At 44.5% G+C, this 16,854-nt stretch overlaps 1 protein-coding gene across 8 annotated transcripts in view; it reads right to left on the reverse strand.

Moving 5' to 3' along the window:
- LOC106989609 (piezo-type mechanosensitive ion channel component 2) overlaps window positions 1–16,854 on the reverse strand; it is a 462,833-nt gene that overhangs the window by 70,297 nt on the left and 375,682 nt on the right. For all 8 annotated transcript variants that reach the window (XR_008291831.1, XM_053206463.1, XM_053206461.1 and 5 more), the window contains 9 exons: window positions 14,932–15,108; window positions 14,547–14,672; window positions 12,975–13,175; window positions 12,056–12,260; window positions 11,833–11,934; window positions 10,551–10,716; window positions 6,752–6,995; window positions 4,306–4,402; window positions 2,563–2,722 (listed from right to left, as the gene is read on the reverse strand). Coding sequence is in view for 7 of the 8 variants with exons in the window: in XM_053206463.1 (XP_053062438.1) it covers window positions 2,563–2,722; window positions 4,306–4,402; window positions 6,752–6,995; window positions 10,551–10,716; window positions 11,833–11,934; window positions 12,056–12,260; window positions 12,975–13,175; window positions 14,547–14,672; window positions 14,932–15,108 (1,478 nt within the window). In the remaining variant the exon portion in view is untranslated. The remainder of the gene's footprint in view (window positions 1–2,562; window positions 2,723–4,305; window positions 4,403–6,751; window positions 6,996–10,550; window positions 10,717–11,832; window positions 11,935–12,055; window positions 12,261–12,974; window positions 13,176–14,546; window positions 14,673–14,931; window positions 15,109–16,854) is intronic.

Raw genomic sequence — 16,854 nt, forward strand, 5'->3', positions numbered from 1 at the left:
GCCCCTCGAGTCTGCTCCCACCTCCATACCTGTCCTCCCACTGGACTTGCCAATGGGTTTGGTTTTACAAGCTCACCAACCCAACAACTCAGGTCTGTGGTCAGTGTTCTCCCAAGTCTAGAGTTTCTTGGCATCTCTACATTTGGGAATGGTACCACCATTTGCTTCAATCAGAACCCTGGGCATATCATCCTCTACCCTCTCCTTTCCAGCTGCACCTCCCTTCCTTCCAATTTTCCAGTTGTGCCGATTTTACTCTTAAATATCTTCCTAGTTTATCCCATCCTGGTCTGAGCCATTGTCTCTCTTCTGGATCAGCAGAGAAGCCACCTAACCGGTCCCTTTGCCCATGGTCCTGAGTACATGCCACAAGCAGAGTGAGCTCCTAAAACATCATTAAGGCCACACCATTCCTTTGCTTCTTATCATCTGTGGTATTACTTTTAAAGTCATGGGGCGCCTGGGTGGCGCAGTCGGTTAAGCGTATGACTTCAGCTCAGGTCACGATCTCGCGGTCCGTGAGTTCGAGCCCCGCGTTGGGCTCTGGGCTGATGGCTCAGAGCCTGGAGCCTGTTTCCGATTCTGTGTCTCCCTCTCTCTCTGCCTCTCCCCCATTCATGCTCTGTCTCTCTCTGTCTCAAAAATAAATAAGCGTTAAAAAAAAAATTTAAAGTCATAAACATGGTTTCTCAGGCCCCTGATAATTGGACGTCTCCCTATCTCTCCAGCTTATTTCTCATCATTATCTTCACCTTCAAATTTCTGTTTTTCAACCATGCTGAGCTTCTCAGGGTTTCTTCATGAAAACTTCCCCTGGTAACTTCACTTGGGCTGTGTCCCCGGCCTTCCTCCTTTACCTCCTGTTCATCCCTCAGGGTACAGCTTAGAATGGAAGGCTGCCATGGTTCCTGCCATTTGCAGGTGTTTATGTACCCTTGATATAATCCCCACGGCTTCTCTCCTACCATCACACTAGTCACATGGCATTGTGACTGCCTGTTGACATGTCCTTCTCCCCACAAGGCTATAAGCTCTGTGAGGGGAAGGCCAACCATCTGCCTCCTTGTAACACAGTAGGCTGTGGACAAATCAATAAATGAATGAATGTCTTTTCTTTGGAAATGTCGTTGTGAATTCAACGCTTGTTAAGACATGGCTCTTCTTGAACAAGCACGAGCTGTACTCTGAACCAAAGCCATCAGTTTCTATAACATGAGGAATATGGCTTTCTAAATAACTGTGATAACTTTGAGGGAAAAATACCGGCTTACTATTATGATCTGGATGTCTAAGGACCAAATGTTTAAGAAAAGCCAAAAAAAAAAAAAAAAAAAAAGACGTATTTATCAGCACAAATACCAGTTGCTCTACAAGTAAATAAAATTTCTATTAGGATAAAATATCTTGGATGAGCCCCCCAAAAGAAAAAGAAAACAAAAAGAAATAAAAAAGACATTGTGCTCTAATGAAACTGATATGCTGGGTGTTAGAAAAACAATTACAATGGTAAATTCTAGGGCCAATATTGTGCAGAAAATGAAGTCCCTGTTCATGCACATAGTGAGGGCCCATGGTGGCACAAAGCTCCTCAGAGTAAATGTAGGTCCCCTACCGAAAATTCTTTCTACTGGGCTCCAAGTTAGTGAACAAAGGCCAGGAACTGCTTCCCTATAAATGGCTTCTGAAATAAACATTTTGTTTATCCTGGCAGAGGGAAGGAATAGTCTCTAAGAGCACTGGTGGTATAAACAGAAGTGTATTAATCTAAAACACAAATCAAAATGATAGATTCTGGAAATTCCATATGAGACAAGCTGATGATTATCAGATTATTTAGCACCATGGGTCTGATGGAATCAGCAAGGCTGGTGTCCCTGACATGGGCAGAGCTGTCTAGGCATTGCCTTTAATACCTAGCTTTCTTCCCAGTCTTTCCCCTTAAAGCTACAAGATTGGGGCAAAAACTGGAAGAAGGGTGGAGTCTAGGAAGAAGAAGGTTAGTGTGGCCCGGTCACCTCTTGTTAAAAGAGAAAATCAGGTTGTTGGGGAAAAGAGGTTGAAGGGAAGAAAAGATAAGAAAAGATGGATAGGAAGGTTTAGAATGAGCTTCAGTATCTATCACACTCCTTCTCAACCTAAGATCTGAAAAATAATACGTAAGTGTGCTTTTCTCCGTTTTTAGGACAGAGCCACAGAGGGGGAATGTGGACTAGTCTCTATAGAGATCAACACGGTCTGTGTTACTGCTCTTCCTGAGGCCAAAATGAGTGACGCCCAGTGAGGTGGTCTGTGCCCAGAGGGCTCTACATGACCAGTCTGTGTTTGACCTCTTGTAGCATCCCAGATCTTTGTAAGGGTGACCTGGTACCAAAGACTTTCTTGTTACTCTTCTAGTTTAGGTTTTCAAGGCCTTGTGCTAAACCCTTCTTGGATTGGTTTCTCCAGAAGGGGTTTCTTAACTTATTGCAGGTTCTACAGGCAAGCTCAGACAAGAGCACAGTGCAATATTACTTCCAGACAGATACTTAAAGAGAAACCACTTGATTTCATGGCCTGACCCACCTTGATGCCAGGATCTGTGAAGCTTTTATATCAGCCACAACATGTAGGAAATAGTAACTCATGAAAACTCTTCTCTGCAGTAGGAGGAAGGCAAAACATATGCTGTCCCAAATAATTCCTGCTTCACCACTGGGGAGTTTACATGAGGAATCATCATCAGCTGGGGTCAAAAAGTAGAAAAAAAAATAAAATTAGCATCCATTTTCATTGTTATTTTATAATATCTGTGGCATAATCAGGCTTGGGAAATCCCACAGGCCTCAGAACAATATTCTGATGCATGGACTCACTTATGGATGGATTTATTTACAAGCAAAGATACACATTTCAATTCCAATGTCAACATTGATTTGTAAGACTGACCACAAGTAACAGTGTAAGGCACAGACAGGACTCTTCACCAAGGGTGCCTCCTCAAGACTTCTCTCTCTGGGAGAGAGAGGTTTCTTTCTCCCTGAACAAAGGCCATGGAGAAATAATGTCTCTATGTCCCAATGCCAGAGGCAATGCTCTGATATGAACAAATAAACAAACAGAAAACAAAACAAAAAGCCCCGGCTATTCTGGGAATGGTAATCCGAGTATAACCAGAAGAGCAGTTAACACAGTATGGTCTGTTAGAAAAAGAGGTTATCAACAGATATCTTATCCTAAATCAAAACAAATTCCCAGTTGCTCTTCATCCTGGGCAAAGGGTGGCCTGGATTGGAAGCCACAGTGGAGAGAGTGCCGTGGTCAAGTAGTCCCCATTTCGGGCACCATGGAGGACCAAGTGTGGTTTTGTCCTGGGTTCTGGTACAAAAGGCAGAGGATGGGAATGGAAACTTCTGCCTCTGCCCTGGGAGTCTAACTGCAGAAACAGTGGAGGTTCTTCTAGTTGCCTTCCTGAGTTTGAGGTTCCCTGAGCTTCCTGAGGAGAGAAAAATCTGGAAGTCAGAGGTACTCTGACTACCCAAGAATCTAGCTGCAAACACCACAAGTCTATGGACTTCTGTAACCCTTCCTAATGTAACTCAAAGAAGTTTGGGGAATTATTACAGGCCACATACAATCCCCAGACCTGCCAGGTCTTGTACGTTTCCAGAACATGACTAAACATGTCTAGAATAGGGGCACTTCATGGTATGGACAATAGAGTCATAATGTACTACAGTCCTATAGCCTCCACCTAGAAAGGGAATTGACCTCTTTTTTTGTTTTGTTTTGTTTTGTTTTTTCATTTTATTTACTTTATTTAAAATAAGTTTTTTTTAGTGTTTATTTTTGAGAGAGAGAGAGAGAGAGAGAGAGAGAGAGAATGTGTATGCATGTGCATGCAAGTCGGGGAGGGGCAGAGAGAGAGGGAGACCCAGGATCTGAAGTAGGCTCCAGGCTCTGGGCTGTCAGCACAGAGCCTAACCTGAGGCTCAAAGTCACGAACCGTGAGATCATGACCTGAGCTGAAGTTGGACACTTAACCAACTCAGCCACCCAGGCGCCCCTCATTTTATTTATTTGAGAGAGAGAGAGAGAGAGAGAGAGAGAGAGAGAGAGAGAGAACACAAGTGGTGAGAGAGGCAGAAGGAGAGAAAGAATCTTAAGTACGTAGGGCTCAATCCTGGGATCATGACCTGAGCCGAAATCAAGAGTTGAAAGCTCAGTGGAGCCACCCAGGTGCCCCTTTGGCCCGATTTTAACATTAGAACAATACAACTGTTCTTCCTTCCCTGCCCTCCCACTTCCAAATTTGTTTTTCATACTTACGCATTTTATAGCCTTTGACTGTACAGGCCAGGCTGAACGCTTGGATCAACCAGCAACTATTTTGAACCAATTTTTCAATGTATCCACACGCTCCTATCTGAAAAACAAATGGGAGTGGCAAACTGTGAAACCCTGCATCCAGAAAAAGAGGTTGGTGTCTTGTGATCTCCGTATGTGCAAGAATTCATGAAGTCTCTGTGCTAATGATTCCAGAGGTAACCTGTAGTACATAAATTTCAGTCACCATGGGGCAATGCATTTGATGCTTTAGAAGTACCATAGTTGCCTGGGGGAAGATAAATCCCATGAGTAAAGGAAGAGTCTTTAGTGTGATGATTTTAGCACTTAGAAGCCTCTGTCTTTTCACAGAGAAAATCTTGGACTATTGCAGGAACAAGATGAACTCTGTGATATCAAATGGGTGAGCAATAATCCCAAGACTTTGATTTTGGTACAGTCACTTTCCCATAAGATCGGACAAATTACACCTATGCTGTTTGTCAGAAGGTCATCACAAACATCAGCTGCATTGTTCAGTTCTTAGAATAGGAAAAGAGTATGTATTCTGAGCCTTTTTTGGCCAATTCTCTGGGAAAAGGATTATTCTTTGTTGATTGGCATGTAGTTGTCTCATAACAATGATGCATGTTAAGTTCACATCTTGAGGGGGAAGGAGTTTAAACAATCATTGCCAGCCAAAACGTAAAGGTGATGACTGAATTGTGTGTATTTCCTGGGGATATGTGAGGTAGGAAAATGTCATTAGAATTTGCTTCCAAACTGGCAGTTACCCAGCTTGAGTTGCCCTGCCCATTGGAACATGCTTTCCATGTGACGATACCTGTCCTCCATGGTCATGCTTTCATTTGGGTTCTCTAGGTTGGGAATCTCCTCCTCCCTTTGCCTCCTTGGACACCCTTGATTCTGGTTTTCAAGTCTCTGACAGGTTCAAATGGCATCGCGTCTGGAAAGTCAGCTCCCAACTTACTTAAGCAAGGTATGAGTCACTCCTTTTTCTTGTTCTGGTTTTCCGAAGATGTTGTGATAATTAGCATTAACAGACCAAATTATAATAACTAATAAGTAGGTTTGTTTTCCCTTTTAGAGTGTGAGTTCATTAGGGTAAAACTTGAAGGCAATACTGTACCTAGTTCTTCAAGAGAAAAGTAATGTCTAGCAAAGAACAAGTCTGCAATATAGGTTTACAGAATGAATGAATGAATGAATGAATGGACTTTGCAGCTACACCATTTTCAGGACTGGTTGTAAGAATCGGCCTCTGGCAACAGATCCCTCACCATCACACTGGCTATTAAATAAAATGTTACTCTGTAGTCCTGTCTCGTACCCTCTCCAAGAGCTTTCAATACTACCCCAAACGTAAATAAAGATCAGTGGGGTAAAATTGTTGCATAAAAGTCACTTTTACTATCAACTGGTCTTAGACAAAATTTCAGTGGTCTTAGACAAAGTAAATGACTTGAATACATATTCATGGCAACCTACACTTGGCTTTCCAAGACCTCTAAACACAGCAGTACATCTGTCAAAAAAAATTTAAATGCCTTCATAGACTTGCCTCTCGAGCTCATCTTTAAGTAGCCAGGAAGGTGAGAAGCAGGAAATTCTCACATCACGCCTCCTCTAATGCACTATCACTACTAGAGAGTAGTGGACACAAGGATTCGCTTTGACTTAGGCCAGCTAGAGATGTATTAACTCATTCAGCTCGTGCAAGGTTGCCGTTTAATTTCGTGAAACAAGTAAGTAACTTAAAAGCTGTTCTGTGAGCCAAAATATTTGATGCAATTCTAGGATTACTAGCGGGCAGTCTAAGTTACCTACCAGGCCAAGGGACAAGTTATATCCTGAAACATGGATATTTAATAGCAGAGCAGCTAAATTTTGCAGAGGAAGGACATCTGTTTTGCCTCAACCCTCTACTGGCTTAGCTGAGCCCTAATCAGGACCCTTCTGCCCAGAGGTAACCACAAAGTTGCATTCTCCTGTGTGTTTACATCTCATGGGTACATGAAATGTGCATTTAATAGCCCATTCTGCCTCATTCGCCACCCTACAGTGTTACAGGGAACTACGCTCATTTTATTTTGTACTTCCATAATGCTTTCTAGGCAAGCCAACATGATATGCCTTTGGAAGAGATTCAGTGACTAATTCAGCTCATGAAAGAGCCATTTTGTAGCACAAAGTGTGAATGGTGATAAATTATCCCTCAGAAGAAAGGGGATTTTAACTGAAAAGTACATTTTAGGATGCAAATACACATCCTCTTGTCATGTGACCTTGAGATGCTGACCTTGCAGCATCTCATTTGGGGCTTTTAAGAGAGCAGGGTGACTGGCAATTGGGCTTTTAATAACCACTGAATGGATTGTTTACTCTTGTGCTGAAACCACAAATGTGTTATACAGTGGGAGGCACTTACTGATAATATGTTTTTCATCGTAATCACAAAAACGTTGTATGCAATCAGCCAGTCCCAATAGCGCAGGATGCTCCTGATGGGTTTCAGCAGCAAATCACCCCCAAAGAGCAGGAAATAGAAGCAGGCCACCAAGTAACCCATGCAAAAGATGCTGATCCTGGTTGTCCCCGTGATGAAGATGATTGTGAGGACAAACCAGAAGAGGTAGCTGAAGATGATCACTTTGGACATGTCTAAGTACGATCTGGAAAACAAAACCGAACCATCAAAGGGCAACGATACAAACACACAAAAAAACTAAGTAGAAAGATTCTGCTTTAATGAGGGTAGGAGTTCATATTACTCATTTGACTCTCTCGTAAGCAAGGCAGGCCGTGGGCTCAATATTCATCTTTCATTCAACACTGCCAGGTCTGTAGGAAATTCTTGCCCAGTTAGTAAGAGACGAAGAGGTAAGCTGCGCAAATACTTTTTAGTATCTTATTTGGGCCAAATTTCCCACAAACAGCAGGATTTTCCGCCTATTACTGGAGTACTCAAAATTCCTCCCTATCTTCCTGTGGGAGGCATGAAAAATTAATTATATGTTAGAAGAAATTCTAAGATACAGATGCCTTCTGAAGCAAGAGAACAGGGAAGAATGGATTCACTTTCAATGAACTAGACATTAATAGATAAAACGAATCCGTGTTCTACCCGAAGGTCTTACTGGAGATGGAAGTCTGTCCCTGCAGATGAGTAGTAATTCTCACAAAGCATACACGGTCATGGTGAGGCTTGTAGGCTCTGTCCAACACTGTGTCTTTGGATGGCGTCAAGATTCCTTTTTGGGGAGTAATTTTCCCTGTGACCTTCCTGATGAAAGGTGAGGCAGCCTGTAGGTCACTCACTGTGTAATAAATGGCAGCTGCTGGGAGCTTCGGAGTATGGGTCACTGACAGCTGAGGGAAGTGGTACCCACAGGCCAAGACCCATCTGTTTGTTTAATTAGAGCTTCTTTAACTTGGATGTTTTGCTTTAGCTGTTTCTTTTCCCAGGTAAGGGCAAATGCATAGTAGAACCAATTGTGGGTCAGTTATTTGATGAATGAGCTGTGACTTTATAAGAGTTAACAAGTAATTTCTTGATAAAATCTGGACTCCACTACCCAGCATCATTAGAGAACATCGTTCCTAAAAGTACACTGTCTCATAAGCAACCTTTTGAACTTGACCCTTTGGGGACTAAAACACTCAATCCTTTAAAATTATTTCCTGAAATGTTCATCTCAGATCTATTTCACTCTTCTTTACCTTCCTCCCCAAAGGAGAATGAATAACATGTCAGTATATGTCAGGATCCCGGAAGCACTGCAGGTGAAATTAATGATGCAGACGAGGGGTAACATGGGAAGGCCCACAGGGCCTTCTGGTGTGTGTGTGTGTACGTGTGTGCGCTGTGGAGTCAGCAGAATCAGCCTGCTGGCGTTCTGGGTGTGAGCGTGTGTGTGTACAGAAACGTGTGTGGTAGTGCACCATGTGCTTTCCATGGATTTCCCTTCCTTGCCTGCAGTTGCTTCTCATTCCTGCTCCAAGGGTCCTGGCCTCCACTCCTCAGCACTTCACCTGCCTTAGTCTCAGGTATCATTAAGACCAAGCTTGTGAGGGCCATATGGAAAAGTCTAGTCAAGGTGCCCTAAAGAGGAGCCTCATGGGTCCCGGAGCACATGAATGAGCCATGGTGGCATGTCATGAGGTTAAGAGGCTCCTTTCCAGAGCTGCCGAGCACGTGCCCACGGAGAGGGTGTGTGGGACTCCATGGTGCCCCCGACCGCCAAGGGCTTGCTAGCTTCCAGCTCGTGACTGTGCTTTGTGATGGGTCACTCCCTGATGCGTACTTGTCTGGCAGCCCTAATTGGGAAACAGAACTAAAAGCTTGAAATAATTCCATCTTGAAAAGATATCACTTTAAAAATCAGTGGTGCACAAGCGTTATCTTGTTGACGTTTTAGGTTTTTCATAAGTGCACTGTAGAGTTGAATACATGTCTTTTTCCCTTTAAAGTAGGGAAAAAGATGAGCTGCACTGATTTTTTTTTCCCCTTAGTATCACAGAGAAGAGGCAGAAAGTAGAAGTCCTAGCTTATATTCGTGTTTAGTATGATACATTATTCCTAGAAGGAATCTATAGGTCTACATATCTTATCATTTTATTTATTTATTTATTTATTTATTTATTTATTTATTTATTTATATTTATTTTTTTTTTTTGAGAGAGAGAGAGCACGAGCTGGGGAGAGGCAGAGAGAGAGAGGGAGAGAGAGAATCCCAATCAGTGCAGAGCCCGACACGGGGCTTGAACTCACAAACCGTGAGATCATGACCTGAGCCATAATCAACAGTCAGATGCTTAACAGACTGAGCCACCCAGGCGCCCCTACATAGCTTATCATTTTAAAGCAAATTCACTTATTGGTTTGTTCAGTATATGCTGAGCTCTTAGGCCGCAGAAGGGCCTCAGCTCCCAGGTACTGGAGCTGGGTTGACTGGCTTCAGATCCTTGCTCAGATTCCTGATCCACAAAATGGCAATAACAGTATCTCATAGGTGGTTGTTAGGGTCAGATGGCTTCATCCATGTAAAGCACCTGGAACAGAGACTGGCACTCTGCAAGCACTCAGTTACCGCTGTTATTAACATTGCTATATGCATTATAAGCCAAAGACTATTGGTACAAATGGGGGGCAGGCATGTACACGAAAAGTAAGTTAGAAGTGGACTTTGCCCTAAGTTGCCTATATCTTAGACTTGGGGTGGAATAGGTTTAGATTCTTCAAATAACAATCCCATGCAAACATGATACTCTGGGAGTCAGAAGCTAGGGAGCAAATCTCAGGTGAGGAGAGGCACGCTGGCTTGAACAAGACTGATTTCCACGTGGCACTGATGCATAGCCTCCCCGGGGCCCTGACAGCAGAACTGGAGGGTGGATGCTAGTTAGTGAGGATCGGCAAGTCCAAGGGCACACAGCTAGCGAGGAGGCATAGAACATCTCGCCAGCCTGTCAGATCCCCGACCACAGGGGTGGAGCTGGACTGTGAGAGTTGACTCTGGAGGCAGTGGGATGCCCGCCACAAAGTGGCATCAGGCGAAAAAAGCATGAGGACTTGGGAACCCAGAGAACACAGAAGGAATGCATAGTGAGAAATTTCGTCAGGTTCAGACACACACTCTACAGAGGGGACTATCAGGCTGCCCAGATCGGCTGCCACCAGACTGCAGAGGATGGTGGAGGACAGAGGAGGTGCTGCCGGGGGGAAGCCGCACACCCGAGGAGATGGCACATGGCGGGGGGGGGGGGTGCCAGCACAGGACACACTGTGGTTCCCATGGAGCCCACTGGCTATGGGGGGCCAGGAAGGGGAAGAAGGACAGGGGACAAAGCTGAGGAACAGGGGATCAGGATGGACAAGGGATGAAGAGGAGTGGGAACAGAAGATAAAGATGGGGGACAGTGAACAAGAGCAGGGGGTCTCTGCTGGAGCACCAGGAAGCAGTATCATGGGCACCAGTCAGTTTGTGTGTGACGAAGCAGAGGGAAACAGAGGGGACGTGTGTGGGTCGTGCCGAAGAAAGCAGGAGCAGAACCGTAATTCTGAGACCCAGTCTCCCGATTGCCAAACCCTCTCCATTTATGAGCTTGGCATGTACAGGTAGGTGCCCAGTTTCCCAAGAACGGGGAGAAAGGACCGTGAGCCGAGGTACGGCTTCCAAGTGAAACACACATGCAAAATGGCTTTCGACCCGCACGGCCACCCTCACCTGCAGTGAATGAAATCTGGCACGGGGTTGTGCTGGCTGAAGGAGGCCGCGTCAAGGTTCATGCAGATCTCCACGTTGTCCCCTGCCATGATCCGCACTGCAGCCTTGTTTTCATCCTCAAAGATCTGCCTTTGCAAGGAGGCGCACAGGAGCAGCATGAAGTCATCTGGCAGGACAGAGAGATCACTGAGTCACCTTCTCCTCATCCGGGTTTCCATGATATAAGAAACAGTCCCCACACGGCAGGAGTGGCTCCCAGATCCTGAGTGAGTTGCATTCCCAAAGTTCCCAATGTGCAGCTCTCCTTGGATTCTCATCTTGGGGCCAAGTCCCACCTTGCCCACCATGGAAGATGCAAGAGGGGGGCACAGACACAGGGGATCCTGGATTTTGTTTACACATTGGTGGGTATGAGTGTCAGGTGATAATCACTAGTCTTAGGACTTGCTTATGGGATGATGTTTACTTGCATTTATCTCCCACCAGAATTTTGAGGAGGCCACTCAAGTACACTTCTCCATCTTTATCTTTTTACTTATGGTAGAGGCAGGTACTTCCGGTTTTCTTCCTCCTCTATGGGATTCCCCCATTGTACTTGTAACCAGACCCTTTCTGGAGTGGACACGGCAACGAAGGCAGGGAGCTCAGGTGAAGATCATGGCCAGTTATAGGCTGGCAGCCTCCAGCACCAGTGGCTTCGTCGTACTTTATGTTCAACCTGAGTGTGAGTAGGCAGCACGGTCCCTCTGCAGGTGACCCTCTCATCTTAGGTGGGGCTGCTCCAACCTTGGGACCATCAGCCTGCCCTTGGAAGGGCCAGGGGCTACAGCCCGGCACCAGAGCAACTGCAGTTTGGGTAGCATCTTCCTGGCTTCTACCCTCTCAGTTTCAGCTTTGGTCTGTCTGTTCTAGCGGCCTGAAATAAACCACCTCACAAAATACAAGGCTTCCCTCTGCGGTCTGCCTGCTGGAAGGCGGAGGAGTGGTGGTGTGTGTGCAGGGGTGGGGGGTGGCGCTGGAGACTGGGTGTGTGTGTGGGGGGGCGGTAAAATCATGGAAGTGGATATGGTATTTCCAATGTTTATTTATTAATTTTGCAAATGTAATAGGGCAAGTAGAAGCCATTAAGGACCTGTGATATTAATGCATCAAGACAAGCTTTTACATGATCACAAAGTGCAGTGGAAGAAGTGGGGGGCACTAATGCATAACACATGAAGAAGACTCCGCAAAGAGACAGCCAAACCCCAGTGCTCCGTGGCCCCGGGGCTGCAACACTTACAGACAAGAAACACGGGGTTGGGCCGCACGATGAAGTCTGGGAAGTACAGCCACTTTATGATGTTGTCGTTGAAGCTAGCACCCTTGAATCTCCACGGGTAATCTGCAGGGAGGGAAGTGGTAAAGAGCAAAATCAATACGCTTCTTCACTGCCCTTGCCCCAACTGTCCACAACATAAGGGCTAATTACAAGAGCGGCAGGCTCCTGGGGAGAGCCCACTCACCCCTGCAAGGAGCCGGAGGGACGCCGATGCAGATGAAATACTGGAAGGTGATGATGCATGCCAGGAAGCAGCAGTACTTGGGCCAGATCTCAGCAATGGCCTTTCTTCTGCGCCGATACAAGACAGCGATTAGCCAGCAGGCGTGAATCATGGCATAGAAATCCATTCGCTGACCGATTACATTAACTGACATTAGGAAACAGGTCTGTATAAGGATGAAAAGAAGAAAAAAAAAAACAAAACAAAACCAAAAAACAAAAAACAATCGGATTTACAGAGAAGGGGAGTGGTGTCACCTGTCAGCCCTGGGCAGGTGCCTCAGAGACCTGCATTCCTGAGGGTAGGTCTGTCTACACACGTTCACCAAGTCTTGCTTCTTTGGGGTGTCTTTCAGCATGAAGACTGAAATAGCATATAAATTACTGCCAAGGGAAAGACTGACTACATCACTGTTAGCAAGAACCGCTTCACACTGTGAAGAGAATACAGCTATGATCTCTTCATGTTCCAAATGTGCTCCGTTAAGAGACAGGCACCTACCGCAACCCTTTCAGGTCAAAGCAGTTCATTTTGGCTCAAGTTAAACTTTCAGAGAGAATGCAAAGAACGCAAAGAAGATTTATAACACATTAAAGAAACCAGTTAAAATGACAAAGTGGTATTCATGCATCTGTAAGGCTACAGAGATCCAGAGGGGCCAAGTTCATGGCTCCAGAGTATGGAGCACTGGCCTTGGTCTCAGAAAACTTTCAGCCAGGCCAGGTTAACCCTTTAGGAGAATCTCTTTCTGCTGATCTGAAGAAGACAGTCATCACAGCATGGAGGTGTACAAGTAAGCTCCAGTGGCCAACTGGCCAAAAACAGCGATTGGGATTTTCACAGAAAACAGAAAAAAATATATGTCAGCAAAGAAACTCACCTCCAGACCAAACTTGTAGAAGAAGTAATTTATGAAATATTTGGCACAATTAATAAGTCCATCATCTAGATGGAGTCTTGTAATGTCATGAAAGATGGTTTTAGACACAGGGGCCATGAGGTTGTTTCGACCTCGATAGTATTCCTGATGGCGGTAAATTGTAACCTCAAAGGCCAGAATGGCCAGCATCAGCAGATTATTCTACAAAGCAAGAAAACACAATTGTGCGAAGCCAAACGCTTGAGCTGGGTAATTTTAAACAATCCCCACAATATATTATTTCTTTTCCCATTCGTGGTGTCTAGAAGAACAATGCTTTATAAAATCCCCCCTCTATAAAAGCCTTGGGTTCAAAGTTCATTTTCCCTATGGTACGGTAATGAGGTGGAGTTACGTGCATTCTGCCAATCAGGGTGATTCCCGTGATACTAGGATCTAGAAACTCTAGACAGAGGGCTGGTGATGCTCATACCTGTTTCTGGAAAAGTACACTACCCATAGGAAGATGCAGTGAGCGGTTGCCTGGGGAGGGTGGTCCACCTCGTTTGCAAGTAAAGGTGCAAAACAGTACAGGGCCATCTGGGAAACACACTAAAGCTGGAGCAGAAATCTTTTAACACCTCGGAAATCTGGCTAGAGAGAGCTGCACACTGACAAGCATGCTCCTTATGACAAAGTAATCAGAATCATACTGAAAGTCGTTAACATTTATGGAACCTTATGTGGCCAGACACTGTTCTGATTGCTCTTTTCAAATGCCAGCTCCTTTTACCCTTATGATAGGTCTTGATGGTGGAGAGCATTTGTATTGCTGCACATGATGTCTGTCATATGAGAAGAGAAAGCTACACACAAAAACAGGATGCCTTGTACATTTAAAAATTCCAGGCATTGAGTATAAATGCTTTTTTTTTTTTTAAAGTGTTTCTGTCAGTGTGTTAGGAAGACTGCTCAGATCATCCAATCAAACTAAAATAGGAACAGTCTAAAGTATATACTGCTTTCGTTCTGTTTGTTAGGACTGGTTGCAAGTTTCTTTTCAAAGATATGTTGTTTAAAATTGTATTCCCTTTAAATATAATACATGTCTTTCATTAAACATTATAGAGAAATTGAATTCAGGCAGCAAAAATTACTCATAAATCTACAGCTGCTTATCAGAAATAGCCACTATATACAATTTGGTATATTTTACTTAATGTTTTTCTTTGCATCTAGAAGAGATCATATGATGCATATGGTGTATTGAAATTTGCTTTTTTTTTTTAAAAAGTGAATATATTTTGGACATCGTTCAACATCTCACAGTATCAGTCTACAATCTTTTACATCATATTCCAGTGAATATTACATTTGTTATACTTTATTCAATCAATTTCAAACTACTTGATCAATTTCTGTTTGGTACAATGCAACACTGATGGCCATGCTTAGTCATTTGTTTTAAAGGTGACCCCAAATGTCACATAAAAAGGTTAGCTTCCTCTCAAATGTGATATCAGAGGTCTCAAGGCAGAGGATCTCAGGCATTAACTGTGCAGAGGCACAAGCGAAGCATGACAGAGGCCTTACCCTCAGGTAGACGAGCAGAGGGGAAGACTTCCTCAGGCCGACCCATTCTGTTGGGTCAATAGGAGTGCTGTAGAGTTGAGACTTGTTCAACTGGTGGATGGGTATATTCGTTTGGTTTTCATTTGGCTGAAAAGAAGAGAACATGGGGTTAAAAATTTCTCCTTCAGCTTCCAGCAAAGGGACCTGGTGGGGACAGGGAGGGAAAGATCCACTTCAGGGGGAAGATCTTACTTAGCATGAGAAGAGAAGAAGGGTCAGAACATATCCAACATGGCTGAGGTGACTGGAAGGCCAGGCAGAATGTGCCTGGGGGTATGGGTTTCCCAATAGCCGCCTCGCTTCCCTAAGCCCCAGTCAAGAAGATTCCCCTCTCTTTGAGGCTCACCAAGGAACAGTTAACAGAAAAGTTCTCAGGCTTAATGGTTTGCAGCTGGTACAACATTTTGCAGACGATGATCACACACGTCCAGACGGTGCAGACACTTGAAGCCAGACGGCGTAGCTTGGCGTATGGCAGAGCAAAAGCCCAAGAAATCAAAAATACAGAGTTGAACAGTGACACCTGAAAACATAAAAATCAGAAATGGGGACAAAAATACATAATACGGCATAACATCCACACAATGCGGCAACTCGACTTATTCAGTTCAGCAGAGTTTGATGGAGTTCCCAGCACACACAGGGCGTTGCCGTATGTGTGGAGATATCTCATATGGCAGAAAGATACATAACCAGGATATGTTAATACAGCGTAGTAGTGGCTCAACTATAGATGGGAACAGGCTTCTATGAGAATACCCAGAGGGGGTCTTTGGCCAATGTGGAACTTCCAGAACATTTCCCGGAAGAGATACTGCCTGAGCGAAGCCTTGAATGATGCATAAAGCCAGCCAGGCCAAGAAAGATGAGAAGCATATTCCAGGTAAAGGATGTATAAGAAAAGGCAGGAAAGCATGAGGTGGCATGGTAGGGACAGATGATCACAAACAACTGGAAATTCTGGAGTTGAACACAGTGAGCTGCAGCAGCAAATGAGGATCAAGATGCAGCTGGGTGCTGAACTTTTATGGACCTTTTTTAAACCATGCTATGGCCTATGAACACCTTGTGCAGCAAATAGAGAGCCAAGGGGCGCCCGGATGGCTCAGTCGGTTGGGCATCCGACTTCGGCTCAGCTCATGATCTTGCGGTTCGTGACTTCGAGCCCTGCATCCGGCTCTGCGCTGACAGCTCGGAGCCTGGAGCCTGCTTTGGATTCTGTGTCTCCTCCTCTCTCTGCCTCTCCCCTGCCCATGCTCTGTCTCTCTCTGTCTCTCAATAATAAATAAACATTAAAAAAAATAAAAAAAAAACAAACAAAAAGAAAATAGAGAGCCAAGACTTCCCAGGGAAAATCTTCAGGAAAGGCTTTCATTTGTTGAAATAAGTATGACTGAAGAATGGAGGCACATCACCTTCAATGAGAGGTGAGGAGACCAGCTTACATGTGCTGCCAGGAGAGCATGACCAGAGCCCAAACTAGGGCAATGGAGCAGAGACTGGGATGAGTCACAGATTTGAGATGGGTCGTAAAACTAGCTGGAGTTGTTGGCTGGTTGGCTTGGAGGTGGTGATGGGTGGGGTAAAGGAGGAGCCATAAGAATGCCTCCCAGGTTTCTGGCTTGGGAGCCAGAGCCTTGAGAAGATGACAGGGCCGCTACTGAGATATGACCTTGTGGGGGAAGGGGGCAGGTGTAAAGAGGGAAGGCAGTGACTACAGCTTGGGTGTAGACTCCATGTATGTTTATCAATCAGGTGGTATGTCCACTCATTTCCAACTGTTCTCCATAGCCAATGGTTTGCTGAACAATATGGAAGCACAGCCATCTTACTCATCCATGGAAAACACTCATGTGATTAAAATAATGATTAAAATAATATCTTAATATTGTTAAAGTAATGTCCTAAGAACATTCAATATTATCGGCATGAATTAATTAACATTAGCAGCATGTGCTCAATTGATAAAATTCAACAGGTACAAAGGGCTAAGCACACTATGGGCTATCAAAAACATGGATGCCTGTTTGGTCTATAAAACTAAAGAACAGGAAGTGTGGAGATTCCAGGATAGTATTTAATTCTGTAATTTGTTAGCTACTACTTTTCTACTTAATTATTTGTCACTGTCCAAGGCAAGGGACCTCTCTGGGAATTAAGGGCTGAAATATTAGGGTAGTAAGAACTGCCTTACAGAATTAATTGAGGAGGAAAGAAATATTGCCCTGTGAAGTATACAACACTCACAAACACAACAAATGTTACATTT

The sequence above is a fragment of the Acinonyx jubatus genome, chromosome D3, assembly GCF_027475565.1.
Source record: "Acinonyx jubatus isolate Ajub_Pintada_27869175 chromosome D3, VMU_Ajub_asm_v1.0, whole genome shotgun sequence".
Lineage (NCBI taxonomy): Eukaryota > Metazoa > Chordata > Mammalia > Carnivora > Felidae > Acinonyx > Acinonyx jubatus.